This window comes from Pimephales promelas, chromosome 1 (genome assembly GCF_988280905.1).
Source record: "Pimephales promelas chromosome 1, fPimPro1.hap1.1, whole genome shotgun sequence".
Classification (NCBI taxonomy): Eukaryota; Metazoa; Chordata; class Actinopteri; order Cypriniformes; family Leuciscidae; genus Pimephales; species Pimephales promelas.
In genome coordinates this window covers 16,245,923-16,273,390 of record NC_142769.1, presented here as the reverse complement: position 1 = coordinate 16,273,390, position 27,468 = coordinate 16,245,923, and the positions used below count along the sequence as shown (strand labels likewise).

Here is a 27,468-nt window from a genome sequence, read left to right as displayed (position 1 = left end):
CACTCTTGTGTTGCTCAAGGTCAACGCGTACTAGCCCACTCTGACATTACCGCATCAGTTGCATACATTTTCCATCAAGGTGGTCTGCACTCCCGCCGTATGTCGCAACTCTATACCGCCACCTCTTATGGAGTCAAACGCATCTGAGGTCGCTTCGAGACATTATTCCTGGAGCCCTGATCTGTGCAGCCTATGAGCTCCCACAGCTTCAGCACCCCCCTGCTGGTTTGGGACCAGTTCGGGGACGTTATGGAGCAGGTCATTCTGGTCACGCCACACTGGCCCACCCGGACCTGGTTCTTAGAGACATTAGTCCTCACGACAGGACCTCCCCTTATAGTCCTCATGACAGCACCTCCCTGTCCAATTCCTCTGAGGAAGAACCTCCTTTCTCAGGAACGGGGAACCCTATGGCACCTTCGTCCCCATCTTTGGAACCTTCAAGTGTGCCTCCTGGATGGGACATGGCAGGTTTGAATACCCTACCACCAGCGGTAATCACTTCCGCTAGAGCAGGGGTGCCCAATCCTGCTCCTGGCGATCGACTGTCCTGCACAGTTCATCTCAAACCCTAATCAAACACACCTGAAGTAGCCAATTAAGGTCTTTAGGATCACATTCAGCTGTGTTTGATTAGGGTTGGAGATGAACTGTGCAGGACAGTCGATCGCCAGGAGCAGGATTGGGCACCCCTGCGCTAGAGTGTCCTCCACAAGACACGCCTACGCATTGAAGTAGTGGAACCTCTTCATCTCCTGGTGCTTTTCTCACCGAGAACACCCCAGAAATTGCTCGATCAGTGTTGTGCTTTCCTTCCTGCAAGAGAGCTTGGAGCGAAGGATGTCTCCCTTCACCCTGAAGGTCTATGTTGCTGCTATCGCTGCACATCATGACCCAGCTGAAGGTAAGTCCATGAGAAAGCATGACCTGATCATCAGGTTCCTGAGAGGAATGAGGAGACGGAATCCTCCTCATCCTCCTCTTGTTCCCTCTTGTAACCTCTCAGTGGTCCTAACTGCCCTGCAGAGTGCTCCCTTTTAGTTCATTTAAGTTCCTGTCAATTAAGACAGGTTGCATTGGTCTTCATTAAGAGGGTAGGGGACCTGCACGCATTGCCTGGAATTCGGGCCGGCCTATTTTCACCTAATCCTGAGACCCCAGCCTGGATATGTGCCCAAGGTTCCCACCACTTCCTTTCGTGACCAGGTGGTGAACCTGCAAGCGCTGCCCTGGGAGGAGGCAGACTCAGCCTTGACACTGCTCTGTCCAGTAAGCACTCTTCGTGCCTACGTAGACAGGACACAGTGGCCTCGTTTACACTGCATGGTTCAAGTGACCCAAATCCGATTTTTTCCTCTCATGTGGCACAGATCGGATATGACCGGTGAACGTGTAAGCAGGAAAAAAACGCATGGATTCCGATTTTCTCATATCGGATTCTGACCTCATTCATATGCGGTAATAAATCGGATATTAATCAGATACGTGCATTTGCGTGTGCCATGTAAGCAGACAAATCGGGATATTCCCCAGTAAATGCGAGTCATGCGTCATTAAAAACTGCGCGGTTTTAATGTCTTTTGAGTGTTTGGGGTGAAGAGTGCAGGCAAAAATGCAGGGTTGTTACAGAAATAAATCCGTTTTTGAAGACGTTTCACAAGATATGAGGCATCGTTTTAAGTGCTCATGGCCAGAGCCTCTCCTCTTTTTTTCTCCGCCGTATGACACCAATGTTTTGATGACTTATTGAAATATTGTGGAAAGAAGACACTGGATAATTTAATTCGCATCTGCATCCATTGAATTTCGTGCTGTTTTGCTTAATTTCCCGGTTCAGAACCATCAGAACGTCTGTATTTGGTAGTTTCAGCAGTGTATAGTGTGAATGCAAAAATCGGATATGGGTCACTTTTAAAAGATGATGTAAGCAGGTCGTCAAAAAAATCGGATATAGTCAGAAAATCGGATTTGGGCATCAAGACCTGCAGTGTAAATGCAGCCAGTGTTTCAGGAGCTCAGACCAGCTATTTGTCTGTTATGGTGGGAAACTGAAGGGAAAAAGCTCTCTCCAAGCAAAGGATTGTGGACGCCATTGCTTTGGCATATCAACAGCAAGGTCGACCGGGACTCCTTGGTGTGACTGCTCACTATACCTGAAGGGTGGGGTCCTCTTGGACTCTAGCGCATGGCGCCTCGCTAACAGACATCTGCAGAGCTGCAGGCTGGGTGCGACACCCAACACATTCGGCAGATTTTACAATCTCCGAGTGGAGTCTGTCCTCTCATGTACTCTCTTCAACCAACAGGTACTAGGACCCGCTCAGGTGTCTTCCCTTGCTCGCTTTCCACTCCACGGACTGGATATGTGCGATATTCTCCTCAGTTAAGCCTCACAAGCCTTGAGTTCCTCCATCACTCCTGACGTCGGCGCCAGTGTCTATTGCCTGTGAGTCGGCTAGGTGCCTCCCGTGTGCATGATCCCTCCTCTGAGTGACCCCCACATGTGTATTTCCACTGTAAGCCTCTCAGAGCATGTGTCTTTCCCCTGGGGTTAAAATATTCCACCTGTAGCTGGACACTACAGTGTTTTCCATATGCTTCCTTTGGGTCATATGTGGATTAAAGTCCCCCCCTTCCGGGTTGGCATTAATCGCATCTTCTCTGACATTGATTATTGAGTACCCAGTGTATGTTGGTATTCCTATGCGAAATAGGAGTCCTTATCTGCATATTGTCGGCGTTCTCCTTTTATACCCACGAGGTAAGGTGGAGATACGCTATGCAAATTCCACAGACCCATGGCATTTCTTTGTCATTGGCTCGCTTTTATACTCGAAGTCGATTCGTTTTCTCTATCACTTTTTAACGGACACCCTGCAGCCAATCAGAATCGAGTATTCACCCAGACCATGGTATAAAAAAAGGTATGCAGTAATGGAATAAAGTTTAAAGGCCCAGTCAGTGAATAATTCTGATGTCTGGGATGTTAAATAACGTTGGTGGACATTCACTCACCTTATGTCCCTTTTCATGGGCCTGTTCGATTACGTCTTTGACATTTTCAGCATAGGCAGTGGCAGGGTCTGGGTGGTCCTCACGGTATTTGCCTCTATAAATGTCTGGACTGAGAGCCTAAGGAATTATCACATTTATGAATAGTAAGTCAAAGTTTACAGTGCCGAAATAAATCTCTTCACTGGGCAGGCAATTTTAAATACAAGTTTAAATTTAATTGCAAAACCTTCGTCCTTTGAAATATGAAAAAGAATTGTGCCAATCTGTATATTAAATGTATTTTCTGGGAGCGTAGATTCAGTTTACATGACATGAAACACAAAAGTAAGAATCCCCACACCAAGTAAAATAAAAGTGAAAAAATATATATATATATTTTTACAGAAAATAAACAGATGTTTTGAAAAACATTTTAGCCCATCTTGGACTATCTTCATTCTTTAATGTAAATCTTTACAACTTAAATCAACTGCATTAAGGCAGCCTTACAACAATGTATAAACATTGTTGAAGGCACTAATTGCAGGCACAATGGAGGCAAAATAATTAACACAATTGGTAGAATGCTGGTTAATTGATTATGGATAATCAATGTAAATCCCACACACATGGCTGGAGTAATCCTTCACACATGCTCCAGCAACAAACAACAGAGAGGTGGGAAAGACTTCAAGCTAGAAAGATTTGGAATCTAAGGTTGTTTAATCAGTTTTAACCGACTTTCACACTGTAGTACACTTTGTTCATTGTAAGAATATCTGTGGGCTACATTAGCAATGACACAAACAGATGGACAGGGTGATGTTCTTACTTGAAATGTCTTAACTGGAGATTAAAATTACCCCTACACAGAGAACTACAAATGTTCATTAATAGTCAGTGTTGGTCAAGTTACTTGGAAATAGTAATTAGTTACCGATTACTGATTACTTCTCCAAGAAAGTAATCCAATTACTTTACTGATTATTTATTTTCAAAAGTAATTAGTTACTTTACTAGTTACTTTACTAAGTTACTTTTCAAACACATGATGCACGACCTGAATACGCTAAAGCATAGACCTTTCAGCCTAATTCTATTCTTTCTGCATATTCCATCATCTAAAATGTAATCAAATTAAACACTTTCTTTTTTTAAACTTGTTCTATTTATTTCAATATTTTAACTTTATGCACATTGCATCGAGCAAAAATTAAATTAAATGCAACAGTCTCAGAATAGAAGAAAATTGTTGAACATTTAAACCTATTTTCTGCACATTCCACCATATTTTAATGAAATAAAGACAGCCCTTCTTCTGTTAATATAAATTTCTACATATTCCAGCATATAAAATAAATATGTTTTGTAAAATCCTTCATTTGAATAGATGTAAAAATACAGCAACAAAATCATGAAAGTCGCTCCTGACTATATTACAAATTATTAACACTTACGTCTTTTAACAGTAAAGTGCAGAGAGGAGTAAAAATTAGTTGATCAAAACAGAAAATGCTGTTGCATGCTGTATTTTGGCTTCAAGTTTTTTTCTGTTTTATTTATTTTTTTTCTTACGGAGTTAAACAGTGGTTATGTCCCATCAGCATGTAGCCGCAGCGGTCAGATGGGGGTTCAGGGTTTTTTTTCAGTAAGTTTCACATTCCTGTACCGGCTTGCTGCTTTAGTTAACCGTGTGAGGCTGTCTCGTGACAAGCTTGCTCAGATTTGAGGTAGAATTTTGACATTCTCCAACGGGGTCCTGTTTCCAGATCAGGATGCTCTCTGCATAGTATGCAAGTCTCTCTCTCGCTCTCCTCGTCGTGCGCGCGATACGAAGTTTGGACTTTGGAACACAGTCTCGCATGCGCGCTCGCTCTAGATTCTGGGAGATTTTAACAAATTTGCGGTAAAACTAGTCAATCACAAATGTGGCTCAACGGTTAGATTTATAGATATAGTCATCTCTCAGGCATTTGACCGACGGGATTGACACTTCAGCGCGAGAAATCAGGGGTGTGTCGTGTGAGCGTGTATGAGAGTTGGCAACTCGGCTGCTCTCTCCCGCGCTCTAGTCGTCTCTCACTGATGTCGCGGCGCTCATACATCATTTTTATTCACGCACGACTCATGTCACGAGACGGTCTGACTAAACAAAATCACGTTTAACTAACGCAGTAACGCAGGCTGTTTACGGGGAAGTAACGGTAATCTAATTACTGTTTTTTCAATTGTAATCTCTTACTTTACTCGTTACTAGAAAAAAGTAATTGGATTACAGTAACACGTTACTTCTAACGCGTTACTGCCCATCAGTGTTAATAGTAAAGTTGTCTATTTGGTTTGACAATGTACTGTAAACCATTTGGACAAGTCGAAAAAGATAAACAACATTTGTGGATCTACAGGTTATGAAGCAAGTTATTCTATATTGTGCTTTTTTAAGCAAAACTGACAAAGGTATTAACCTAGAAAAATAACAATGTCTACAAGGAAAAAAAAATACATGCTTCAAGAGTTTGTAAGGCCTGCCCAATCGGTCCTACGGCAGTTTCCGTTAAGCGGGTAAAGGTTCACTGCATGTTACTGTCTTTTCAGTGTGACAAAGTAATTTAATTCCAACTTTTATCTAACTCCATGTTATCATGACCTTGAATCTAGGTTGGAATGCCAATCATTGGTCATTTATATAATAGTTACACATTTGATTATTCTATTTAACTCTCTAATTTATATTTTACCCATTCCTCAGGAATCCATGTTGCTTTGAGGTCATCTCATGATCACAAACTCGTCCAGTTTTTGGTCACTAAACAGAGGTAATTGACTAATACCGTAGATGGTCGCATTCACGCTTACTCCAAGATACTTTGTATGTCCCCATAGCTCTGTATACCTGAATTAAAACAACAACATCTCTAGTCAGAGTCCATGGCCACTACTGCAGATATAAGCTGACCAAAATTACTTCTATGGAAGTAGCTTTGGTTTGGTCATTCCATGGTTTCCCAGGTACACTTAGCTAGAGTATTATTACATGAAACAGAGGTAAAACTCACCCTATATAGGTTGGTCAAGCAACATTTTGCTGTCATAAATAGACATTTACTTTTAGTCTTACAGTCTAAGTACACTTATTAGCTTTTGGTTCACTTGTGTGGGGATGAGACCATTGTACCAGTCACACTGAGACATTTCAAATTATACCAAACATGTATTGTGTTGTATGATAATTGTTCATATTAAACCATATTAAACCAAATTTGTCCATTGGCCTCTTTCTATCATGGTATGCTAATCATCCCCAAATATACCTATTGGCTTCATCACTCTGTCTCCTCTCCACTAATAAGCTGGTGTGTGGTGGGCGTTTTGGCGTAATATGGCTGCCGTCGCATCATGCAGGTGGATGCTGCACATTGGTGGTGGTGAGGAGATTCAGCCTTCCATATGTAAAGCACTGTGAGTACCCAGAAAAGCGCTATATAAATGTGACAAATTATTATTATTATTATATAGAATTTTGGGTGAATTTCAGGTTATCCCAGCATGAGGGATGGGTGATGAAGAGACTGTAAGGATGAGGGGTAAACTGTTTGGTGTGGTGCGTCTCGGATGGCTTTGCTACTTATGCAAGAGAGTATTCAAATGTTAATTCTCAGGATAGTCTGTTGTTTCCTCAAGGTGTAGTCGTTTCCAAGTCCAAACTTTTTTGGCATTAAATTCAAGTCTTAAACTGTTCTTCCATAATTGCACCACAGCCAGTATGGACACTGTCTCCAATAGTTAGTCGACAGTGACTAATGAACAAAAACGTCTCGGTTACGAATGTAACCCTCGTTCCCTGAGTAGGGAACGGAGAAGTTACGTCGGAAGACGGAGAATGGGGGGTTTCGCATAGAAAGCCAATCCTCTTCGAGTATTAAAAAACGAGCCAATGGCAAAGAAATGCCATGGGTCTGCGGAATTTGCATAGCGTATCTCCGTGTCACCCCGTGAGTATAAAAGGAGGAAGCGGACGCCACCGCAGTATGTCTTCGCTGAGGAGCCGAGACTGAACTCAGGCGTCTACCCAGCGGTACAGCGGAAGTGGCAGGGAGACGTAACATCTCCGTTCCCTACTCAGGGAACGAGGGTTACATATGTAACCGAGACGTTCCCTTTTGTAGTCACTCCGAGTTATGTCGGAACTCTGGAGTCACCAACCCGTATGGTGGCTAGAATCTTAACTCCAGGGGTGGCAAGGTGGCTTGCCGAGGGAAGACACATGCTCCGAGAGGCTTACAGTGGAAATACACATGTGGGGGTTACTAGCAGGAACCATGCACACGGAGGCACCTAACCGACGTCCAGTTAACCGACGGCACAGTTCCGAACTCCTGCAATGTGGATAGCACGAAGGGACCTCAGGTGCTTCTGACTCCATAAGATGAGGTGGCGTGCGAGTTGCGACATACGGCAGGACCGTAGACCCCCCTGGTGGTTGATGTATGCTACAGTTGCGGTATTGTCTGAACGGACTAGTACATGTTGACCCTTGAGCAACGCACAGAAGCGGTGCAGGGCAAGGCCTACTGCCAGCAACTCGAGGCAATTGACATGCATGAGGCGCTGGGGTCCTGTCCAGGGGTCCTGTATGCCCATTGCACATGGCGCCCCAACCCGTGGCAGAGGCATCTGTGGAGACAACAACATGCCTGGAAACTCGTTCTAGGGAACACCGGCCCGTAGAAAGCTGAGGTTCCTCCACGGGGTGAAGGTCTGATGGCAGGTCGGAGTCACTGGAACTCTGAGCGTACCGTGATGCCATGCCCACCTCGGGACTCGATCGCGAAGCCACAGCTGAAGCAGTCTCATATGAAGCAATCCGAGTGGCGTTGCCGCGACTGCGGATGCCATATGCCCCAGGAGCCTCTGAAAAAGTTTCAGTCGGACCGCACTCTTGCCCTCGAACTGTCGAAGACAAGTCAGCAGTGAGTGTGCGCGCTCGCTCTTAAGCTGCGCGGACATGGCGACCAAGTCTATCTCCATGCCGAGAAAAGAGATCCTCTGCACGGGGCAAAGTTTGCTCTTCTCCCAGTTGACCCGAAGGCCCAGACGGGCTAGGTGCCAGAGAGCACAACATCCCTGTGTTCGCAGACCTGATCTCGAGAGTGTGCTAGGATTAGCCAGTCGTCGAGGTAATTCAGGACGCGAACCTGACCGTGCGAGACCGTGCGAACTGAATCGCATAGCCGAGCCTGATAGTTCGGGCGACCCAACGGGACAGATTGGGGAGCTCTAACCAAGCCCCCAAAAACTGATCCAGCGGAATCATCCAAGCCACAGGCGTCCCCCCGGAGGGGCAGCGGGGCGGAGAGATCGGCACAGGCGAGGGTGGCGTAGCGACCCCGCAAGCTCCGCGCCCTGACAGAGGAGACCAGGGAAGGACCAGCGTTCCACCGGGGTCTGCTCTGCCAGGGGTCTGGCGATAGAGGGGGATGAGAGCGGTGTGGTCTGGGGACGGATCATCCGCGCCCTCAGAGGCAGAGGAGGATGAGATTGGCAAGGCATGGGGGCGTCGCACACTGCCATCCGGCTCTGTGTGCTCAGTGATGGTGTCAATTCTTTCTTTAACCACATTAGGGTACTGCTCACCCGTGGACGAGCAGCGGAACAAAAGATTCTCCCCCGGCCCTCCACCGGGGGAAGGAGGGGGCCTGCTACCGCCTCCTGAGAAGAAAGAAGTGATGCCATCACTGAGCAGCCCGTTTCAGGACCGCCGCTTAGCCTGGCGTTTAGCGGGGCGCGGGGGCTGAGGGGGCTGTGGCGCCTTCCTGCGGTTTCCTCCACGACGCGGTCCGGGTGAAGGCTGGCGAAGACCTGCGGGTGACCGCAGGAGGGCGCCCTCGGCGGCGAGCAGGCTGAGGCGTCTGTGCCGAAGGCTGGGTGGAGGCAGCAGCTGGCCGTCGGGGCAGAATATGTTTAATCGCCTCAGACTGCTTCTGGGCGGTCAAGAACTGCTGGGCAAAGTCCTCAACCGCACCGCCAAAAAGGCCAGCCTGGGATATGGGGGCGTCAAGCAGACGAGTCCGCTCAGCGTCCCGCATATCGGCCAGGTTTAGCCAAATGTGACGTTCCTGGACCACGTTAGTGGCCCTCACCTGACCCAGGGAGCGTGCGGCCACTTTCGTCGCCTGGAGAGTGAGGTCAGTGGCCGCACGCAGTTCGTCAAACGTCCCTGGATCAGTCCCGCCCTTGTGCATGTCTCTGAGCAGCTGGGCCTGGTAGACCTGCAAGGTGCCCATCGCATGCATGGCAGGAGCCGCCTATCCTGCAGCTCTATAAGATCTTGCCACCATAGCTGACGAGAACCTACAGGCCTTGGACGGGTGCTTTGGGTCACCACGAGAGGACGCGCTCTGCAGAGACAGTTGCATCGCAACAGAGCGCTCCACCGTAGGGACCCCTGTACCTGCGCCGTCGAGGGGGGGAAAGGCGAAGAAAGCCGACGAACGTTCATGGGAGGTCAAAGGAGCCTTCCATGACTTCGCCAACTCCTCATGCAGTACCCGGAAGAAAGGAATTGGTGTTGGCTGTGGCTTTGGCGTCCGCTTCTGTGGCGTCCGCTTCCTCCTTTTATACTCACAGGTTAAGGCGGAGATACGCTATGCAAATTCCGCAGACCCATGGCATTTCTTTGCCATTGGCTCGTTTTTTAATACTCGAAGAGGATTGGCTTTCTATGCAAAACCCCGCATTCTCCGCCATCTGACGTAACTCGGAGTGACTACGAAAGGGAACAAGTAAATAAGTAAAAAAAAAATCTTACCAGCATTGAATGATTACTCCTTGAAACTCTCCTTTGACCCTTCAGTGCAGAGAGTTTCAGGGAGTAGTCATTTTTACCATATCACATGTTCTATTATATGCAGCCCCATTTGTGCTGAAATAAAGTACTTTTTTCTTTCTTTCTAATTGCATGTACTACCACAGTTGATAGTGCTGGTAAGAATTTATTTACTGATTTAACTATTTTTGTTCATTCTTTTGGTCACCATTAAAGACTGTTTTGTCCATGTAGACTGTGGTGCAACTTTTGTTGTTTGTTGCTGGAGCATTAGTGTTTACTCTGTGTGGGATTTAAATCAATTATCCATTCATTGAACGATCAATTAACCATAATTTTACCAATTGTGGTAATTGTTTGGTGTCAATTAGTGCCTTGAACAATGTATAATTCCAGTTGATTTATATTTTAAGCACTGATGAATGGATTGAAACTTTTGGTGCTCAGTCACTTTTTAGTTAGTGCACATTTGTGTTTTGTTGTCACTTCATATGAAAATCTTCAGTAAAACATTTTCCTCAAAGGACTTTGGAAAGAATTTGTTTAGTGTGCAGATTCCTTGTTTTGTTAAATTGAATTGCAAACATAATGTCCTTTTCCCTTTTGTTTGTTTTTCCAAACAGTCCCCCATTTCTATTTGTCTATCAAAAAGGCAGTCCTGTCTAAAACTCATGCCATTGGATGAGCCAATGTTACTATGCCAGACTAAATGCTCTAATACAGAGCAATGCATTGATACTGTAGCGCCAAAGTGTTTACACTTCTGCCTAAAAGCTTAATATTTCTAATAATATTAAGTTTTGATAAGATAAAGATTTTCACACTGAAAATATGACACATCAACTTCATTATGTTTTTTTCTCCAGTATATAAACTATAAACATAATATAAATATTTATATCTAACAAATAATTTTGTCAATGTGAACACTAAAAAAAAAAAGTTGTACTCTATATCAAATTAACAATTAAGGTAGTGTAAGGACAGGGCAGTAAGATTAACCTGATCTTAATCCTTTCTACAACATGCTGGCTATAAACAAAATAATGTTATGGTTTGTCTTATCACTATTTGTAGAAAGGTATTTCAATGCCATAGCAAGGAAAACATTCAAGTCACAAGCCCCCTGGATTTACTGTACTCCACTTTAAACATGCAGCATAATGTCGACATTAGAGGGCTGAAAAGAAAGACGAAGCGTCTAAAGAGACTTTCCATAAAAAATACATGCTCTTGTTACGTATCCTGATGTGGCTCCCTAGCACGTAACATGATACTGACTGATCACCACAGTCACCAAGAGTTCTTTATAATAAGGTGATGAGACTACCTCACACACACATACCACACAATCATCCACCACAATTTGGCAGTTGTGTATGTTGAAAATATCTGATATTTTAAGACATTTATTGAACTTGACACACAGTCATGAGGGTCTACTGCACCGCTCTATGATGCCATTTCCTATTTTATGTTTTTGTTCTGGATGTAGTTTGCACCACATTACTTTGTTAGTCACACCATATTAATCTTATTTGGTGGACAAGAGTTTTTTACATATTAATAACCATATTACCATATATATACCATATATATATATATATATATATATATATTGTGTGTGTAAATGTATTTGTCACGGTACAGTTACAAAAAGTGGAGGGAGGACTCAAGTGCAGCAATGGATGAGTTATTAACAAAAGAAAACAAAACACAAAGCAAAACACCCATAACAAAAACATAACAAAGACACCCAAGTGCGATACAAGACAGGACAGACAAGTGACAGTATTAGAAAAGTAGTGAGAAGTTTGGCTGCACATATTAGTTTGGCCTTCTCTGAATTTTTTTTTTTTTTTGACTTCAAGAATAGTGTCTGAGCACTATGTGCATGTGACCTAACGTCAAATCCAATATGTCAAACGTCTCATGTTGCAAAACTCACCACATGCACATGCTGGCACGTCTCTGCACCAGTCCTCTGATGAAACTTATATGGACTGATATCAATGAGCGATGACACATGACCATGATAGGCACTGCAGGAGAAACACACTGAATGAAAAACTCAAATGAATCAACATAACAAAGTTCCACAATGTTTGAGAGGGCTTAAGGTATCTTATCTTTTAATGATTATTGTGCTGGTAACACTTTACAAGGTTCATTAGTTAACATTAGTTAACTACATTAGTTAGCATGAACTAATAATGAACAGCACTTATACAGCATTTATTAATCTTTGTAAATGTTAATTTCAATATTTACTAATACTTTACTAAAATATTGTTAACATTAGTTATAATGCGCTGTGAACTAACGAACAAACAATGAACAGCTTTATTTTTATTAGCTAACATTAACGAAGATTAACAAATACAGTAACAAATGTATTGCTCATGTTAGTTCATGCTAGTTAATAATGGACCTAGTGGACCTTATTGTAAAGTGTTACCATTTTGCTTATGTGAGTGAAAAGTGGCCCAGGAACAAAAAATCACATGCTATATTTCTGAATGGATATGGCCTACATTCAAATAAACCTGAAGACGAGGTGATGCTTTGTTTTTGCACACCATTGGATTTGAAAACAAAGGCAGATGATAACTATGTATACCCATAGGCAAAACAATGTGAATGTTCTCTACAGTATGTCCAGATACAAGACTTAAGATAAAGTTAATATTTAAACTATGAGCTTCACGCTTCTAAGAACTTAGTTACTGTTTAGATCCCAGTGCAGAGGAAGAGGAGACACAGCCAGTGTGCTGTTGACTTACTTCTCCAGTGTGATGATGTCTTTGCCGCTGGTATACTGCCAGGCCAACCTCAGAGCCAGATCATTTGCCTCGGACCTATATGTCAAAACAGAAAAGTTGACTATGGGTTTGAGCCTCCATGCACCATACTGACTTTATTATCAAGCTGCTGCCTTCAACACTGAAAACTGCTAATTGAAAATTGCTCCCTAGCCATCCAACATAAAAGCTGTCTAACCAGTAATCAGTGATTACAACATCTACCATGATGTGTAATTTTAAAAAGCCATGAATGTGTAGGGGTGTAACCCCGGCATCTTGGCCAAATTTGCCCGGGTGGCCTCTGTCCATCATGGCCTCCTAATCATCCCCATATATACCAATTGGCTTCATCACTCTGTCTCCTCTCCACCAGTAAGCTGGTGTGTGGTGGGCCTTCTGCCGTTGCATCATCCAGGTGGATGCTGCACACTGGAGGTGGTTGAGGAGATTCCCTCCTCTATGTGAAGCGATTTGAGTGTCCAGAAAGGCGCTATATATATATGTAATAAATTATTATTATTATTATTAATGTAGCAATTTGCTACAATACTTTTGCTTAAGTGCAGATGAAACTCGGTAAATGCTGCTGCCTGATGTAATGATGAAACTTTCTCACCAGCAGAAAACTGTGTGATAACCTGTAGTAGCCCTCCCCACACCTTAAACCTCAGTTATTACAAAACTTTCACCCACAGTACTCTGTGCACACTCCTGATTACACCATTGGTGATTGGCTCTCAGTGTTAGAGGTTAATATGTAAATTATCCACTGGCTAGGAGTGAAGATTTGTGCTCTCATAGCATTTTTTCACCGGGATGACGGGGAGGCCTGGGCCGGCCTGCTGGCACTGTGGGGACCCGGGCCACTTCATTGATAGGTGTCCTCTGATGGAGGTGGACACCTTGATTCGGGTCCCCTACGTGCCACAGGCCGCCCCCGATCAGACTGGGCTGTATCAAATACCTGTAAGTATTAAGGGGGGTATGTATCAGGCTTTGGTGGATTCGGGTTGTAACCAGACCTCGATCCATCAAAGTTTGATTCAGCCAGTGGCATTGGATAAGAGCCGCGAGGTTATGCTGCGGTGTGTGCACGGCAAGGTGATGGGATATCCCGTCGTGCCGGTTATGATCCAATTTAGGGGACAAAAGCATAGTGTGGAGGTGGCCGTTAATCCGCACCTCCGGCACCCGCTAATTTTGGGAACCAATTGGCCGGGGTTTCAATCTTTATTGGCATGTTTGTGTGCGGGTGCTCCTGGGCAAAAACAAAGGCACCAGAGGAGAGCGACTGTTCAGGCTGGCAAAGCTGTGACAGGACCATCGGCGGCTGTTTCAGAGGAACCGAGCGTGGCCAAAATAAAATCTTTTCGGATCGTGATGACTTTCCTCTGGAACAGTCCCGATATGGCACGCTGAAAAATGCGTTTGAGCAGGTCCGTGTCATCAACGGACAGCAGGTTCGGCTGGATCAGCCGCTCTCGTATCCCTATTTTGTCATGATTAAGGATAGGTTGTATCGGGTGACCCAGGACACCCAGACAAAGCAAGATACAACCCAGTTATTAGTTCCTAAGAGCCGTCGGGAAATGCTATTCCAGGCGGCTCATTGTAATCCGATGGCTGGGCACCTCGGGCAGGCAGCCACATTAAATCGTCTAATGACCCGATTTTTCTGGCCGGGCATTCATGAGAACGTGCGCAGGTGGTGCGCGTCTTGTCAGGAATGTCAGTTAGTGATCCCTCCGGCCCATAGTAAACCACCATTGTGCCCCCTTCCGTTCGTAGAGGTCCCCTTCGAACGAATTGGCATGGACCTCATCGGGCCATTAGAGCGATCAGCACGGGGGCATCGCTTTGCATTAGTCCTGGTGGATTATGCAACGCGATATCTGGAAGCAGTGCCGCTTCGCAACATCTCGGCTAAAAGTGTTGCGAGTGCACTGTTTCAATTAATCTCACGGGTGGGAATCCCGAAAGAGATTCTCACCGATCAGGGCACGGCGTTTATGTCACGCACCATTCGCGAACTATATGAGTTATTGGGCATTAAATCGGTTCGCACCAGCGTCTATCACCCACAAACAGACGGCTTGGTGGAACGATTTAATCGCACGTCGAAATCCATGGTTCGTAAGTTCGTGCGGGAGGACGCCAAAAATTGGGATAAATGGTTAGAACCCCTCTTGTTCGCTGTACGGGAGGTCCCGCAAGCCTCCACGGGGTTTCCCCCCCCCCCCCCGAGGTTGTGATGAGTGGGGAGGAGGATATCGGGCCAGAGGCGAATGTAAAAGTACAATCCTCCCCTCTGGCCATTTGCGGAGACCACCTCTCGCCGTCCCAGATCGCTGACATAAAACATCTGCAAGCAGAGTTCGCGGCTGTGTTCTCGCCTCTCCATGGGCGAACAGATCTCATACAGCACCATGTTGAGACCGAGCCGGACGTGGTTGTGCGCAGCCGGTTACCAGAACACAAGAAAAAAGTAGTTCAGGATGAATTAGCGGCGATGCTGGATATGGGGGTAATAGAGGAATCCAACAGTGACTGGGCGAGCCCGATAGTTTTAGTGCCTAAAACGGACGGCTCCGTCCGGTTCTGTGTGGATTACAACAAAGTGAATGCCGTATCGAAATTCGATGCGTATCCAATGCCAAGGGTTGACGATTTACTCGATCGGCTAGGCATAGCTCGCTTTTATTCGACACTGGATTTAACGAAGGGCTATTGGCAGATCCCCTTATTTCCAATGTCTAAGGAAAAGACTGCTTTCACGACGCCGTTCGGATTACACCAATTTGTCACACTTCCGTTCGGTCTGTTTGGGGCACCCGCCACCTTCCAGCGGTTGATGGACCGAAATTCTCCGGCCGCATGCTGCATATGCCGCGGCATACTTGGATGACATTATCATCTATAGTAATGACTGGCAGCGGCATATGCAGCTTTTGCGAGCGGTCCTCAAGTCGCTGAGAGGGGCGGGGCTCACGGATAACCCGAATGCGATTGGGCGCGTGGAGGTTAGGTATCTGGGCTTCCACTTGGGTCATGAGCAGGTGCGTCCCCAAATTGACAAGACAGCAGCGGTTGCGACCTGTCCGAGGCCCAAGATCAAAAAGGAGGTTAGACAGTTCCTGGGGCTAGCAGGATATTATAGAAGGTTTGTGCCTAATTATTCGGACCTTGCTAGCCCGCTGACTGATCTAACTAAAAAGGAGGCGCCGGATACCATCCAGTGGACGGAGCAGTGTCAGCAGGCTTAACCAAGATAAAGGCTGCCCTGTGTGGTGGCCCGCTGTTACAGGCTCCTAACTTTTCTCTCCCTTTTTCTCTGCAGACAGATGTGTCAGACAGGGGGTTGGGTGCAGTCTTGACCCAGGAGATGGAGGGTGAGGACGGAGCGGCTGGTGCTGTACATCAGTCGTAAGCTCTCTAAGAGAGAGACGATGTACAGCACCATTGAGAAGGAGGCGTTAGCCATTAAATGGGCCGTTCTCACTCTCCGCTACTATCTCCTGGGTCGAGAGTTCACCCTCTGTACTGATCACTCTCCTCTGCAGTGGCTCCACCGCATGAAGGATGCCAACGCGCGGATCACCTGTTGGTATCTAGCACTACAACCTTTTAAATTCAAGGTGATCCACAGGCCGGGTGCAGAGATGGCTGTGGCAGACTTTCTCTCCCGAAGAAGGGGGGGGGGGGGTTTGGAAGGCTACAGGCCGGACAGCTCCCCGGCCTGAGTCGGGCAGTGGGGGTATGTGGCGTGGGGGGCGTGGTTCAGCGGTGTCTGCAGCGGGAGAGCGGGTGAGGAGCCGAGCGGGAAGTAAGTGGGTCAAGTTCAAACGATGAACACCTGTCTGTGATTTCAGTGATTGGCAGAGGAGAGCGCATTTAAGCGGGCCAGGTGGACAGTGCTGTGAGTGAGAACCTGGAGTTTGTGTGGCCGTGTGCAGAGCTGTGTGCGAGGAATCCGAGTTGGTCCCTGACCGTGTCTGAGGAAGCTGTGAACAGCGGGAAGAGTGTCACGTCGGAGATGGAGAAAGCTGTATGCAGTGGGAAGAGTTTGATCTACAGTGTCTAATTTTGTGTTTGATGCGCTGAGGCGCCGTGGACTGAGTTATTGAATTAAAGGCACACAAGTTCCAGTATTCGCCGACCCCTTGTCTTCTTCCATCACCCTCACTGAACCCAAAGTTTAAAGGGTTAGTTCGCCCATTTAAGACATGAAGTTGTATGCAATCCTTACCAGCACTATAGTGCATACACACTGACCCACTCTGTTGTCACCCCCTGTTCAGAGTTCTGACCGCTGGAAGTTTTAAAATGAAGTACTCCCGGCTATTTTCGGGGCCACAAAACTGTGCGTTTTTACGTGAAAAAATGATTTGCATTTCAAAGCTTGATTAATTTACCACACAAAAACACGCCGGTCAAAATTCACACCTCAGTTTTAATGCGGCACTATTTTCTATCCATTTCTATCAATCCGCGCCGCCGCAATATATAACTACAATCCTTATAATATATAACTACAATCTAATATAACTACAATCCTTCCGACGGAGCACTGTTTGTTATTTTGTTTTGTTATTTTGCCTTTCTTGTTTTTGGAGGTTATCCTGGGTGGAGATTAATTCTCTGTTGGGGGTACGCTTCCGGACTTTCAGTTTGACTGATAGTTGCCGAGTTCAGCGTTTAATGTCGCCTCGAGCCCGGTACATCTCTGAAGACTAGGTAGGATTTAGTTAGTGTTTTTCTGAGTTAGGAGCTGGAGTTCTCTTATAATTTAAATGGCAAATCCATTCTACAGAAATAAAAAAGGTTAATCGTTGAGTTTGCGTGTCTAGTGTAGTTTATTTCGCTGTGTTTTGACTTTTGTGAATGAGGTTGCGTAATACAGTGATGTAATTCCTTTTTGAAGCAGTGGCTTATGGGAATTGTATTTTGAGTGAACAGCATCTCACGTGTGTTAGCTAGTAGTTTCGTTTGTGTTATTGTGCATAAAACATACGAACAAAATGTCTTCGGTGCTCGAGGATTTCTTTGCGTGTCCATCAGAAACTTTGCTTGAGAGTTGTACAAAGGAGCAGTTGGTGCAAATTGCCAAACGCTTCAGTGTTGATTTCACTTCTCAAGAGAAGAGGCTGAAGGAGACTATGGTGACTTCTCTGAAGCGGTCACTTGTTGATAGAGGAGTTATAGAGGTAAGCACTGAGTTAATCACTCCGAGTGAATCGTTGGTGTCTACTCCTGTTGGGGTTGATAGTGATAGTGAGACAAAATTTCCAGAGTTGTCTTTGCAAGAGAAGCGACTGTTTTTAAAGGCTGCGAAAATTCGTGCAGAACGCGATGATCGTGCTATGAGAGAGCGAGCGGCAGAGAGAGAATTTGAAGAGAGAAAATTAAATCATCAGTTGGCTATGCGGAAAATGGAGCTTGAAATAGAAAGGGAACGTGAAGAGAGAACGCTTGAGTTAGAAAAAGAACGTGAAGAGAGAACACTTCAGTTAGAGAAGGAAAGTGAGGAGAGAGCGTTTCAGATAAGAAAGTTGGAGTTAGAATTAGCATCAAAGACAGCTGAAGGTTCACAAGCGAATGTGGTTCCTACAGGTGAATCTGTGTTTGATGTTCAGAGAAATATGAGATTAGTGCCGCCATTTTCTGAAAAGGAAGTGGATAAATATTTCTATTACTTTGAACGTGTTGCTTTATCCATGAAATGGCCGAAAGGCGTCTAGACTTTATTGTTACAGTGTGTGTTCACAGATAAAGCTCAAGAAGTTTATTCTGCACTCTCACTGGAACAGAGTGGTGAGTATGATGTGGTGAAATCTGCTGTGTTGCATGCATATGAACTCATGCCTGAGGCATATCGTCAACAATTTAGGAATCTGAGTAAAGCTGATGAATATACTTATGTTGAATTTGCAAGAGAAAAAAAGAACTTATTTGATCGTTGGAGCACTTCAATGAAAGTTACCACTAAGGAGCAATTAAGAGAATTAGTGCTCTTAGAAGAGTTTAAACATTGTGTTCCTCATGCTGTAGCTATGCATCTCACTGAACACAAGGTGAATACACTTTCAGAAGCTGCTATCATGGCTGATGAATTTGTTTTAACCCATTGTGGGTCATTCAGTTCAGTAGGTCTTAAAACCAACAATATGAGTAACTCTAAATTTTGCTTTCAACCTAAGACAAAGTCTTCTGTGATGAGTAGGAATATTAAGACAACAGTTGCTGAACATTCTAGTAAACCTGCACTCTCACGGGACATGGTTTGCTTTTATTGTAAGAAGCCTGGTCATAAAATAGCCGACTGTCTTACTCTCAAGAAAAAAGAGAGATTGTCGAAATCTGTTGCTTTGGTTTCCACTTCATCATCGATTATTGACACTTGTGATGAGAAAGATCGTCATTTATCTAGTCCTGACGATAAATCTGTTGATCAGTGTATAACTTCTTCTGTTGATTATGCACCCTTTATCACAGAAGGAAACGTGTTGTTGCCTGGTTCAAACGAAACGGTGCCAGTATGTCTTCTTCGAGATACGGGAGCCACGCAGTCGTTTCTTCTAGAGGGAATCTTGCCTTTGACTTCTGAAACTGCTACTGGAACTCATGTTTTAGTGCGAGGGTTTGAGATGAGGTTTATCGAAGTGCCTTTGCATCGAATCCATCTTTCTTCTGCCATTGTATCTGGAGAAGTAATAGTTGGTGTTCGTCCTGCACTTCCAGTTCCTGGGATTAGATTCATTTTGGGAAATGATTTAGCTGGTGACAATGTTTGGGGAAGGAGAGAAGTGGCAGATCCGCCCATAATAGCATCTACACCTAGGAAATCTGATGTTGGAACTGGTAGAGAATTTCCTGATTTGTTTCCAGCTTGTGCAGTTACTCGATCAATGGCTAAACCATTAACTGAAAACCAAGTTGAAGTTCCACTGCATGACACCTTCTTTTATGCTGTTCATACTGGTGACTCAGGATCTGATGTGTCCAAATATCCTGAGCAGAGAGACCTGAAATCCTGTTCTTCGTTGTCTTCTGACCAGAAAGATTCAACAGTGTTGCGACAAGAAACAACCGATACATCAGAGGTTCTGTCCACTCCTGAGAAAACCAATGTCGATCTCTCTGATGTTGATTGTTCTCTGACTTCTTTGTTACAGATTTCTCGAGAGGATTTGATTAGAGCTCAACAGAGCGACAACAGTCTTAAAACCTTATTCTCTGAAGTAGAGTCTAAGAAATGTCCTGATCCTCAGTCTTCTTCGTACTTTCTCGATGATGGTCTGCTTTGTCGGAAAATAGTGCCGCATAAAGATGTTGCCCTAGAACCTAAAACTCAGATTGTGGTTCCTTTTACAGTGAGGGACTCTGTGTTGCATTTGGCTCGTCAAGGACTTGCTGGTCATACTGGAGTTCGTAAAACGTATGATCGGGTCTTGCGACAGTTCTACTGGCCTAAGGTGAAACAAGATGTGGCAAAATATATTCGATCTTGTCATACATGCCAGATCACCGGTAAGCCAAATCAAAAGTTACCTGTTGCTCCGTCGCAGCCTATTTCTGTCGTCTCCACTCCTTTTGAGTATTTGATAGTTGACTGTGTTGGTCCTTTGCCCTGGTCTAAGACTGGTCACCAATACCTTTTAACTGTTATGTGCCAGACTACTCGTTATCCTACTGCTTATCCATTAAGGTCCATCACCACAAAATCTGTCTGGAAGGCCCTCACTAATTTCATGTCGACCTTTGGAATACCCAAAGTTATTCAATCTGATCAGGGTTCGAATTTCATGTCGAAACAGTTCTCAAAAGCCCTGCGTCAACTTTGAGTGAAACACAATATTTCTAGTGCTTATCCTCCACAGAGTCAAGGAGTTCTTGAGAGGTTTCATCAAACCCTGAAGTCCCTTTTGAGGTCATATTGTGTGGAACTTGATGCAGATTGGGAAGAAGGTCTGCCGTGGATGTTGTTAGGGATCCGTGAGGTGATCCAAGAAAGTTTTGGGTTTAGCCCAAATGAATTAGTGTTCAGACATGTAGTGAGAGGACCTACAACTGTGTTAGCTGAGGAGTGGCGAACGTCTAAACCTTCTGAAAATACTTCAGATTATGTGAGTGGATTCCGGCGTAGATTATATGAGGCACGAGCTCTTGCTAAAAGGAAATTGAGTAAGTCTCAAATAAAAATGCAACAACGTTTTGACAGAAAAGCTAAAGTAAGAGAATTTCAGGTGGGTGAACAGGTATTGGCTTTATTGTCTTTACCTGCAAATCCATTTCAGGCTAAATTTGCAGGCCCTTACAAGATAGTTAAACGCCTTTCCGATAACAACTATCTGTTGAATACACCTGATCAGAGAAAGAATGTATGTCACAGTAACCTGTTCAAGTATGTCACAGTAACCGGCTGAAATTGTACATAGCTCCTGTTCGTCCTGTTCGTTCTGTTACTGTTAATGTGGTAAACTCTTGTGATTCTTTTTCAGAATTGTCATCTTCCTTTTGTAGCCCGAGTAAGGATTCTTAGGAGAATGCTGATGAGGATGAGTTTTCTTTCTCGAGAAAAAGTCGACGGGCGAATTAAAAACTCTGAGATTCTTCTTAATCTGTCGTCTCATCTTTCTTACCTGACTGAGAAGGAGAGGAGTGATGTCACTATGTTGGTGATGTCATTTTCCTCTCTTTTCCGTGATGTTCCTGGTCGTACTTCTATCATAGAACATGATATCGACATAGGATCCTCGTGTCCCGTTAAACAGAGCGCATATCGAGTCAATCCTTTCAAAAGAGATTTGCTGAAACAAGAGGTGAACTATCTACTTGCTCATGGTCTGGCTGAATCTAGTTTCAGTTCATGGAGTTCCCCTTGTGTTCTAGTAAATAAATCTGATGGCTCATATCGATTCTGCACAGATTATCGAAAACTTAATTCTGTTACTAAGCCAGATTGCTTTCCTTTGCCTTGAGTTGATGACTGCGTCGATCATGTTGGCTCTGCCCGATATGTTAGTAAGTTCGATCTCTTAAAGGGATATTGGCAGGTGCCTCTGACTAGTCGAGCGAAAGAATTATCCGCCTTCGTCACACCTGATCCTTTCCTGCAGTATACGGTTATGCCTTTTGGGGTTCGCAATGCACCTGCGACGTTTCAGCGTCTCGTAAACCGTATACTGTATGGAATGTCAGGATGTGAGGCATATCTTGACGACGTGGTATTGTATGATTCCTCCTGGTCTGAACATCTTAACCAAATTAAAGAATTGTTTTCTCGTTTAGCAAAGGCTAATCTTACCATCAACCTCGCTAAATCAGAATTCGCGAAGGCAACTGTTACCTATTTAGGTAAAGTCGTGGGAAACGGTTGTGTAAAGCCTATAGAGACCAAAGTCGAAGCCATTTGTGACTTTCCCGTACCCACCACTCGTCGTGAATTGACCCTTCGCTAAGCCAGGCCCGAAAACCGCCACTGGCCAATCATGTCTTAGCAACCGTAACTATGCGCGGGAGGTCTGGCAAGCTTTCGAACGAGGGAAACATGCTGAAGCATTGTGCGTATGGATTGTGCAAATCTGATACCGGTAATGTTATACTAAAAGTTTGGACATGGGAGAGGAATTGTTTTCCTTGCAGAAAATCTAAAAGCCAAGGGGAGAAATGATTGGCGTGATCTAGCGTCTATGTGCGAGACTCATTCACAACTAACGTTACTGGTAAATGTCGACATGCTTAACAAAAACACCTATTGCTTGGAAATATTGACGGTTCTTTGGTCATAATGATAACGTAAAATAAAACGATTAAAGAGACAAGACAAAGGCTCACTGACATACTTTAAAATATATTTCAGCATTTTGTTAATCGACGTCCTACTAACGTTACCTCTTAACTTAAGCCAATCCGATCGCGGCTCTCCCGGTATTAGTGTTATTCCACAAGATTTATTGATAAGCTGTTTGATTTATAATTATTACGATTATTTTCACATACCCTGCTGTGTATGAACATAGCTGTTCCTCAATTTGTGTTTTCCATTTGAACGGTCAGCGTATGAGGCGCTGCTGCTGGCGCTGGGACTATAACGTTTGGCTTTAACTTAAATTTTTAAGACATTATTCTCTAATCGGTTGCATATAATGTCGTAAATATATCCCTCGAATGCATACTGTAGTCCCTTTTGTCTTGCTCTCTCATTTATTTCACTTGTTCGCCGAAAATTACTAATTATCTCATTGAAATGTCTGATACCGGGTGCATCCACACTATAATAGATGGGCCAGCTGCGAAAGCTTGACAGGCGTAGCAACAGTAACTAGGGAGGGCGGGGCTTAGCGAAGGGTCAATTGCGACGGTTTCTCGGTATGGTGGGATATTACCGGAGCTTCTGTGAAAATTTTGGCAATGTGGTCTCACCTCTTACCGATTTATTGAGTCCAAAGTTGACCTTTCAGTGGTCTGAGCTCTGTCAACAGGCTTTTGAAAATTGTAAAGCGTTACTGGCGTGTGCCCCTGTTTTAACAGCCCCGGATTTCAAGAAATCTTTTAGCCTTGCAATCGATGCAAGTGCATGTGGTGCGGGCGCTGTTCTCTTGTAGGAGGGTTTGAACAAGGTTCTACATCCTGTAAGTTACTTTTGTAAAAAGGGCCACGAAATCGGTTCAAATGGCGGAGTTCGATTCGTGGTGAAGGTTTCAAGCGTTAATTAATCTTATGTATTAACTCGTTTCATCTGACTCCATAAAATGAAAAGGGTTTATCAATGATATCTGTGCATCATTAAATATGTTAATGCTTGACTATTACTTTTAACTTAATGAAAATAAAGTCAAAGTCTGTTAGAATAGCCAAATATAACAATTTATTATGTCAGGTAAATGTATCATTAGACTTCCACAAGATAATCAGAGCAAACCATCAAATGTTTTAGAACAAAGAACTTTACCCAACATATTACATGAGCTGAGTCTTGAAGACACAACATCACGGGCTGATCTGAATACAGAAAGGCAGCCTCGAACTCTTGTTGCATCTCCCTTTATAATCAGACCTCACCTGATATGTAAATCACCAGGATACAATGGAAAGTTACTGAATCCCCCTTCCATGTTTATCGGGGGCAGACCATTTGCTTGGTTGTAATTTGCATTCAGACAACAAGGCAGAAGGTGTTAACTCAAAGACCACACTCCTTTGTGTGACAGTGTTTCCTAAACTTCTTAAAAACCTTATTACCTTTTCTTTTATTACTTTGGGAATGAGACATTATTACCAGTCACCCTGAGACCATCAAAATGATTCTAAACAATCCTTAAAGATTATCAGATTCACATTAAAACCATATTCTTGTGTATGTTTTCAGTATCATTGACTGAGAGAGTGAAAGAGAGATGATGCAGATAAGATGTTCAGAGAATAGGGGGTAGGGTGTCAAATGTTAATTTGCAAGCAATGCCTTTTGTCTTTAGAGGCCACTGGTCAGATATTTTCTCTTTAACCAGTTTTTCCAGTCTTACACTTTTCAAAAAAGTTTAATCGGCACCAACAAGTATACTCTACCATTGAGAAGGAAGCTCTCGCCCTAGTGTTGGCCGTGCAACATTTTGAGGTATACCTAGGGTCGATCGCTGCACCGATTATCATATATACGGATCATAATCCGTTGGTTTTCTTGAATCGAATGAGAAATCGAAATCAGCGACTTATGGGATGGATTCTCATTTTACAACCTTTCCATCTTGAGATTCAACACATTCGAGGAAAAGATAATGTCATAGCTGACACTTTCTAGAGCATAATTTAACCTCTGCACTGTTCATTTATTTTCTTTGCATCTCTAGGGCCCAGAGGTGCTGAAGAATGAAGAGAAGACGACGTCCAGAGTGTTATTGCGCTTGTTTTGGGTTGTGCCTAATTGTCTTTTCTTGTTTTTGATTTTTAGATTCGTGGCTGAATCTTTTTCTTTTGGAGGGAGGTGTTACGACCCTGCGTTCCGCTTTCTCGCCTGCTGGTGGCGTAGTTGCTCAGAGAGCGTGGGAGATCACGCCGTGTATGAATGAGTGTGTGAATGGGTGAATGTGAGGCAAATGTAAAGCGCTTTGGTGGCCATTAGGTCTATGAAGGCGCTATATAAATGCAGTCCATTTACCATTCTTCACTTCGTCCATTGGACTGACAGCCTCTGGCGAAGTCATTTGAACCTTTTGATTTACAGCCCATACCAACCTTCTTTTACTCCCCAACCGGATTGTGATTTTCCCTTTTGATTTGAAACCCTAGACTTTGTTATATTTAGTTAATTGTGATTTTTTGAGGACAAATAAAAATTTGCAAGTCATTTTGTTGTACTTGTATCTCTTTATGTACGGTCAAAACGAGCTGGCCGTAACACTATATAAACCACTATATATTTTATAAGGACATTCTAATTATACATGTAGCCTACATTAATGTTTTAAATATAATTATGATTACTGTAGGCTAATATATATGCATTCAGTTACTTTTGAAAGGACAATAATAAAGTGTCAGTGTATTTCATAAGACTTTAACTTTTGCCAGCTATATAAAAAAATCGAGCATTTCTTCACGTTTTACCACTGATTTTTAGTGACAGTTGATATGCATGGGACATTGGCGATGACACTGATGGCCATACCACACCCACTCCGCTCCCTTCTTCTCACAGCTATTCACGCCCGTTTAAGTTGCATTTTTCAAAAAGATTGTGAGCTTGACTTGAGCTGAAAGAGGGGGATTTCATGACCCTTTAAAGACTTGTCTGTTAAACCTGTTTCAAACTGGGCATGTTTTGAAGCAAGCAGAAAACTCAATGTGCATGTACACTGTACGCTAAACTCTGAGAACTGAGAACTGTTCACAGACATACCCTGAGTTGACAAAGTAGCACACAGAGAGCTTTTCAGGAAGGGTGGCTTGGAGACGCTGAGCATACAGGACCAAATTGTCATGTAGGAAGCGAGAGTTGGTGTTGAGAAGCTCCATTTGCTTTGTTCCTGCCTCAACCACATCTGGGTGGCAATGACCCACTGGAGAACAACACAGAAACATCAGTTGAATAATTACAACAGAGATTAATGAATTAGAACAGATAATTGCATGGAAAGATGTATTCGTGTAATAATGGTATACCGTATTATATCAGATCATTTAAAATATGAGTGAGCTCTTAAAAAAATAAGTATACTTCAAGTACATGTACTTTAACAAAGTTTTTTATTTATTTATATTTTTAGGATACTTTATGTATTAAGTATAATAATAATTTACTAGTAGTATACTTGTAAGTGTACTATATATACTTTTTAAATATACTTTAAGTGTGATAAACTACGTTTTTTGCTTGAACTACAACAAGTGAACTTGTAGGTATACTGATAGTTTACTAGTTAAATGCTTATTATTTAGTTTATGACACTTTGAAGTATACTCTCTGTAAACTGCCAGTTTAGTATACTATACTGTTTATATGAATAGGGACAGATACAAAAAAACATAGATTATTACATAAAGAACAATCCGATGCCTGTATCATAGTGTTTATAGCCAAGGCTAATTCGCAACACCAGTCCCTAGAAGGGCTTTTAACAATCAAGAGAAACACAGGAAAGAAAAAAAAAGACAGTAAATACAATAAAATGTCAAGAAACCAGTTAGCACCAATAAAAATGAGTAAATAAACATATTCACTCAAACTCACACAGATACACACCTCACATACACAACAATATACAATTTCATATGGCATGATCACACTGCTGCTGCTGTATGAACCAGGCTTGTTTTAGTTTTTTGATGGTGGACAGTTTAGTTAAGGTCTTTATATTTGTTGGAAGACAGTTCCACAGATTGGCTCCTTTCACAGAAAAAAACATTTTGGGCAAAAGAAGTTTTAAAAAAATGGAACTTTACAGTCTCCATGTGTAGTAGCTCTTGTTGATCTGGAGGGTTCGAGCCTGTTCACAAATTTACAGAGTGGCTCAGGTGCAAGTCCAGTTAAACATTTACTAAACAAATTAATATGTCTGAAATTAATAAAATTGACAAAATTTAAGATTTTATATTTACTTAAAATATAGCAGTGATGGAATCGAATGGGCTTTTCATCTAAAATTTTTAGGGCACGGTTATAAAGCCTCTGTACCGGCTTTAGGGTAGTTTGGCTGGTCTGCGACCAAGCGGTGGTGCAGTACGACAGGTGGGACAGAATCATAGTGTTCAGAAATACATGAGCACATTCCAGTGTTATTCCACTGATCATTCTGAAACAGTTCATACTGGCCTTCATTTTTCTTGAGATGTTTTTGATATGACTTTTAAAATTTAGCTGAGAATCTAAAATCACTCCTAAATATTTTTCTTGTTCCACCTGGTCGATTAGTTCGCCATTCATTTTAATGTTAAGGTCATTTATTTTCCGAGCTCTTATCGAAAAACACATAGACTTAGTTTTCCTCAGGTTGAGTGTTAAACATGATTTGTTTAACCAATTAGACACTTTCTCAAGACTTTTGGTCAGTGTACTGCCGATAACAGTAGGGCTTTTGCCAGAAACATAAACCACAGTGTCATCCGCATACATCTGAAGACCAACTTCAGGACACACTTCAGGCAGCTCATTCACATACAGGCTAAAGAGAATAGGCCCCAGTATGGTTCCCTGAGGGATTCCGGTCTTAATTTTACATGGGGCAGATTTTACATGATCGATAACTACACATTGTTCTCGTCCCTGCAAGTATGACTCGAACCATGATAATGCCTGGTGTGACATGTTATAAGATGACAGTTTTGCGATAAGAAGGCTATGATTTACTG

General features: G+C 43.4%; 1 protein-coding gene and 1 long non-coding RNA gene across 3 annotated transcripts in view; one reads left to right on the top strand and one right to left on the bottom strand.

Annotated features, from left to right (window-relative positions):
* etnppl (ethanolamine-phosphate phospho-lyase) overlaps positions 1 to 27,468 on the bottom strand; it is a 49,483-nt gene that overhangs the window by 7,609 nt on the left and 14,406 nt on the right. For both annotated transcript variants that reach the window (XM_039669328.2, XM_039669329.2), the window contains exons 3-6: positions 25,520 to 25,679; positions 12,604 to 12,678; positions 11,769 to 11,862; positions 3,016 to 3,132 (exon numbers count right to left, since the gene is read on the bottom strand). In XM_039669328.2, the coding sequence (XP_039525262.2) occupies positions 3,016 to 3,132; positions 11,769 to 11,862; positions 12,604 to 12,678; positions 25,520 to 25,679 (446 nt within the window). The remainder of the gene's footprint in view (positions 1 to 3,015; positions 3,133 to 11,768; positions 11,863 to 12,603; positions 12,679 to 25,519; positions 25,680 to 27,468) is intronic.
* On the top strand, positions 17,689 to 24,967 carry LOC148998393 (uncharacterized). The gene is made up of 2 exons (XR_016155059.1): positions 17,689 to 17,828; positions 24,572 to 24,967. It is a non-coding gene; the product is annotated as an uncharacterized LOC148998393 (long non-coding RNA).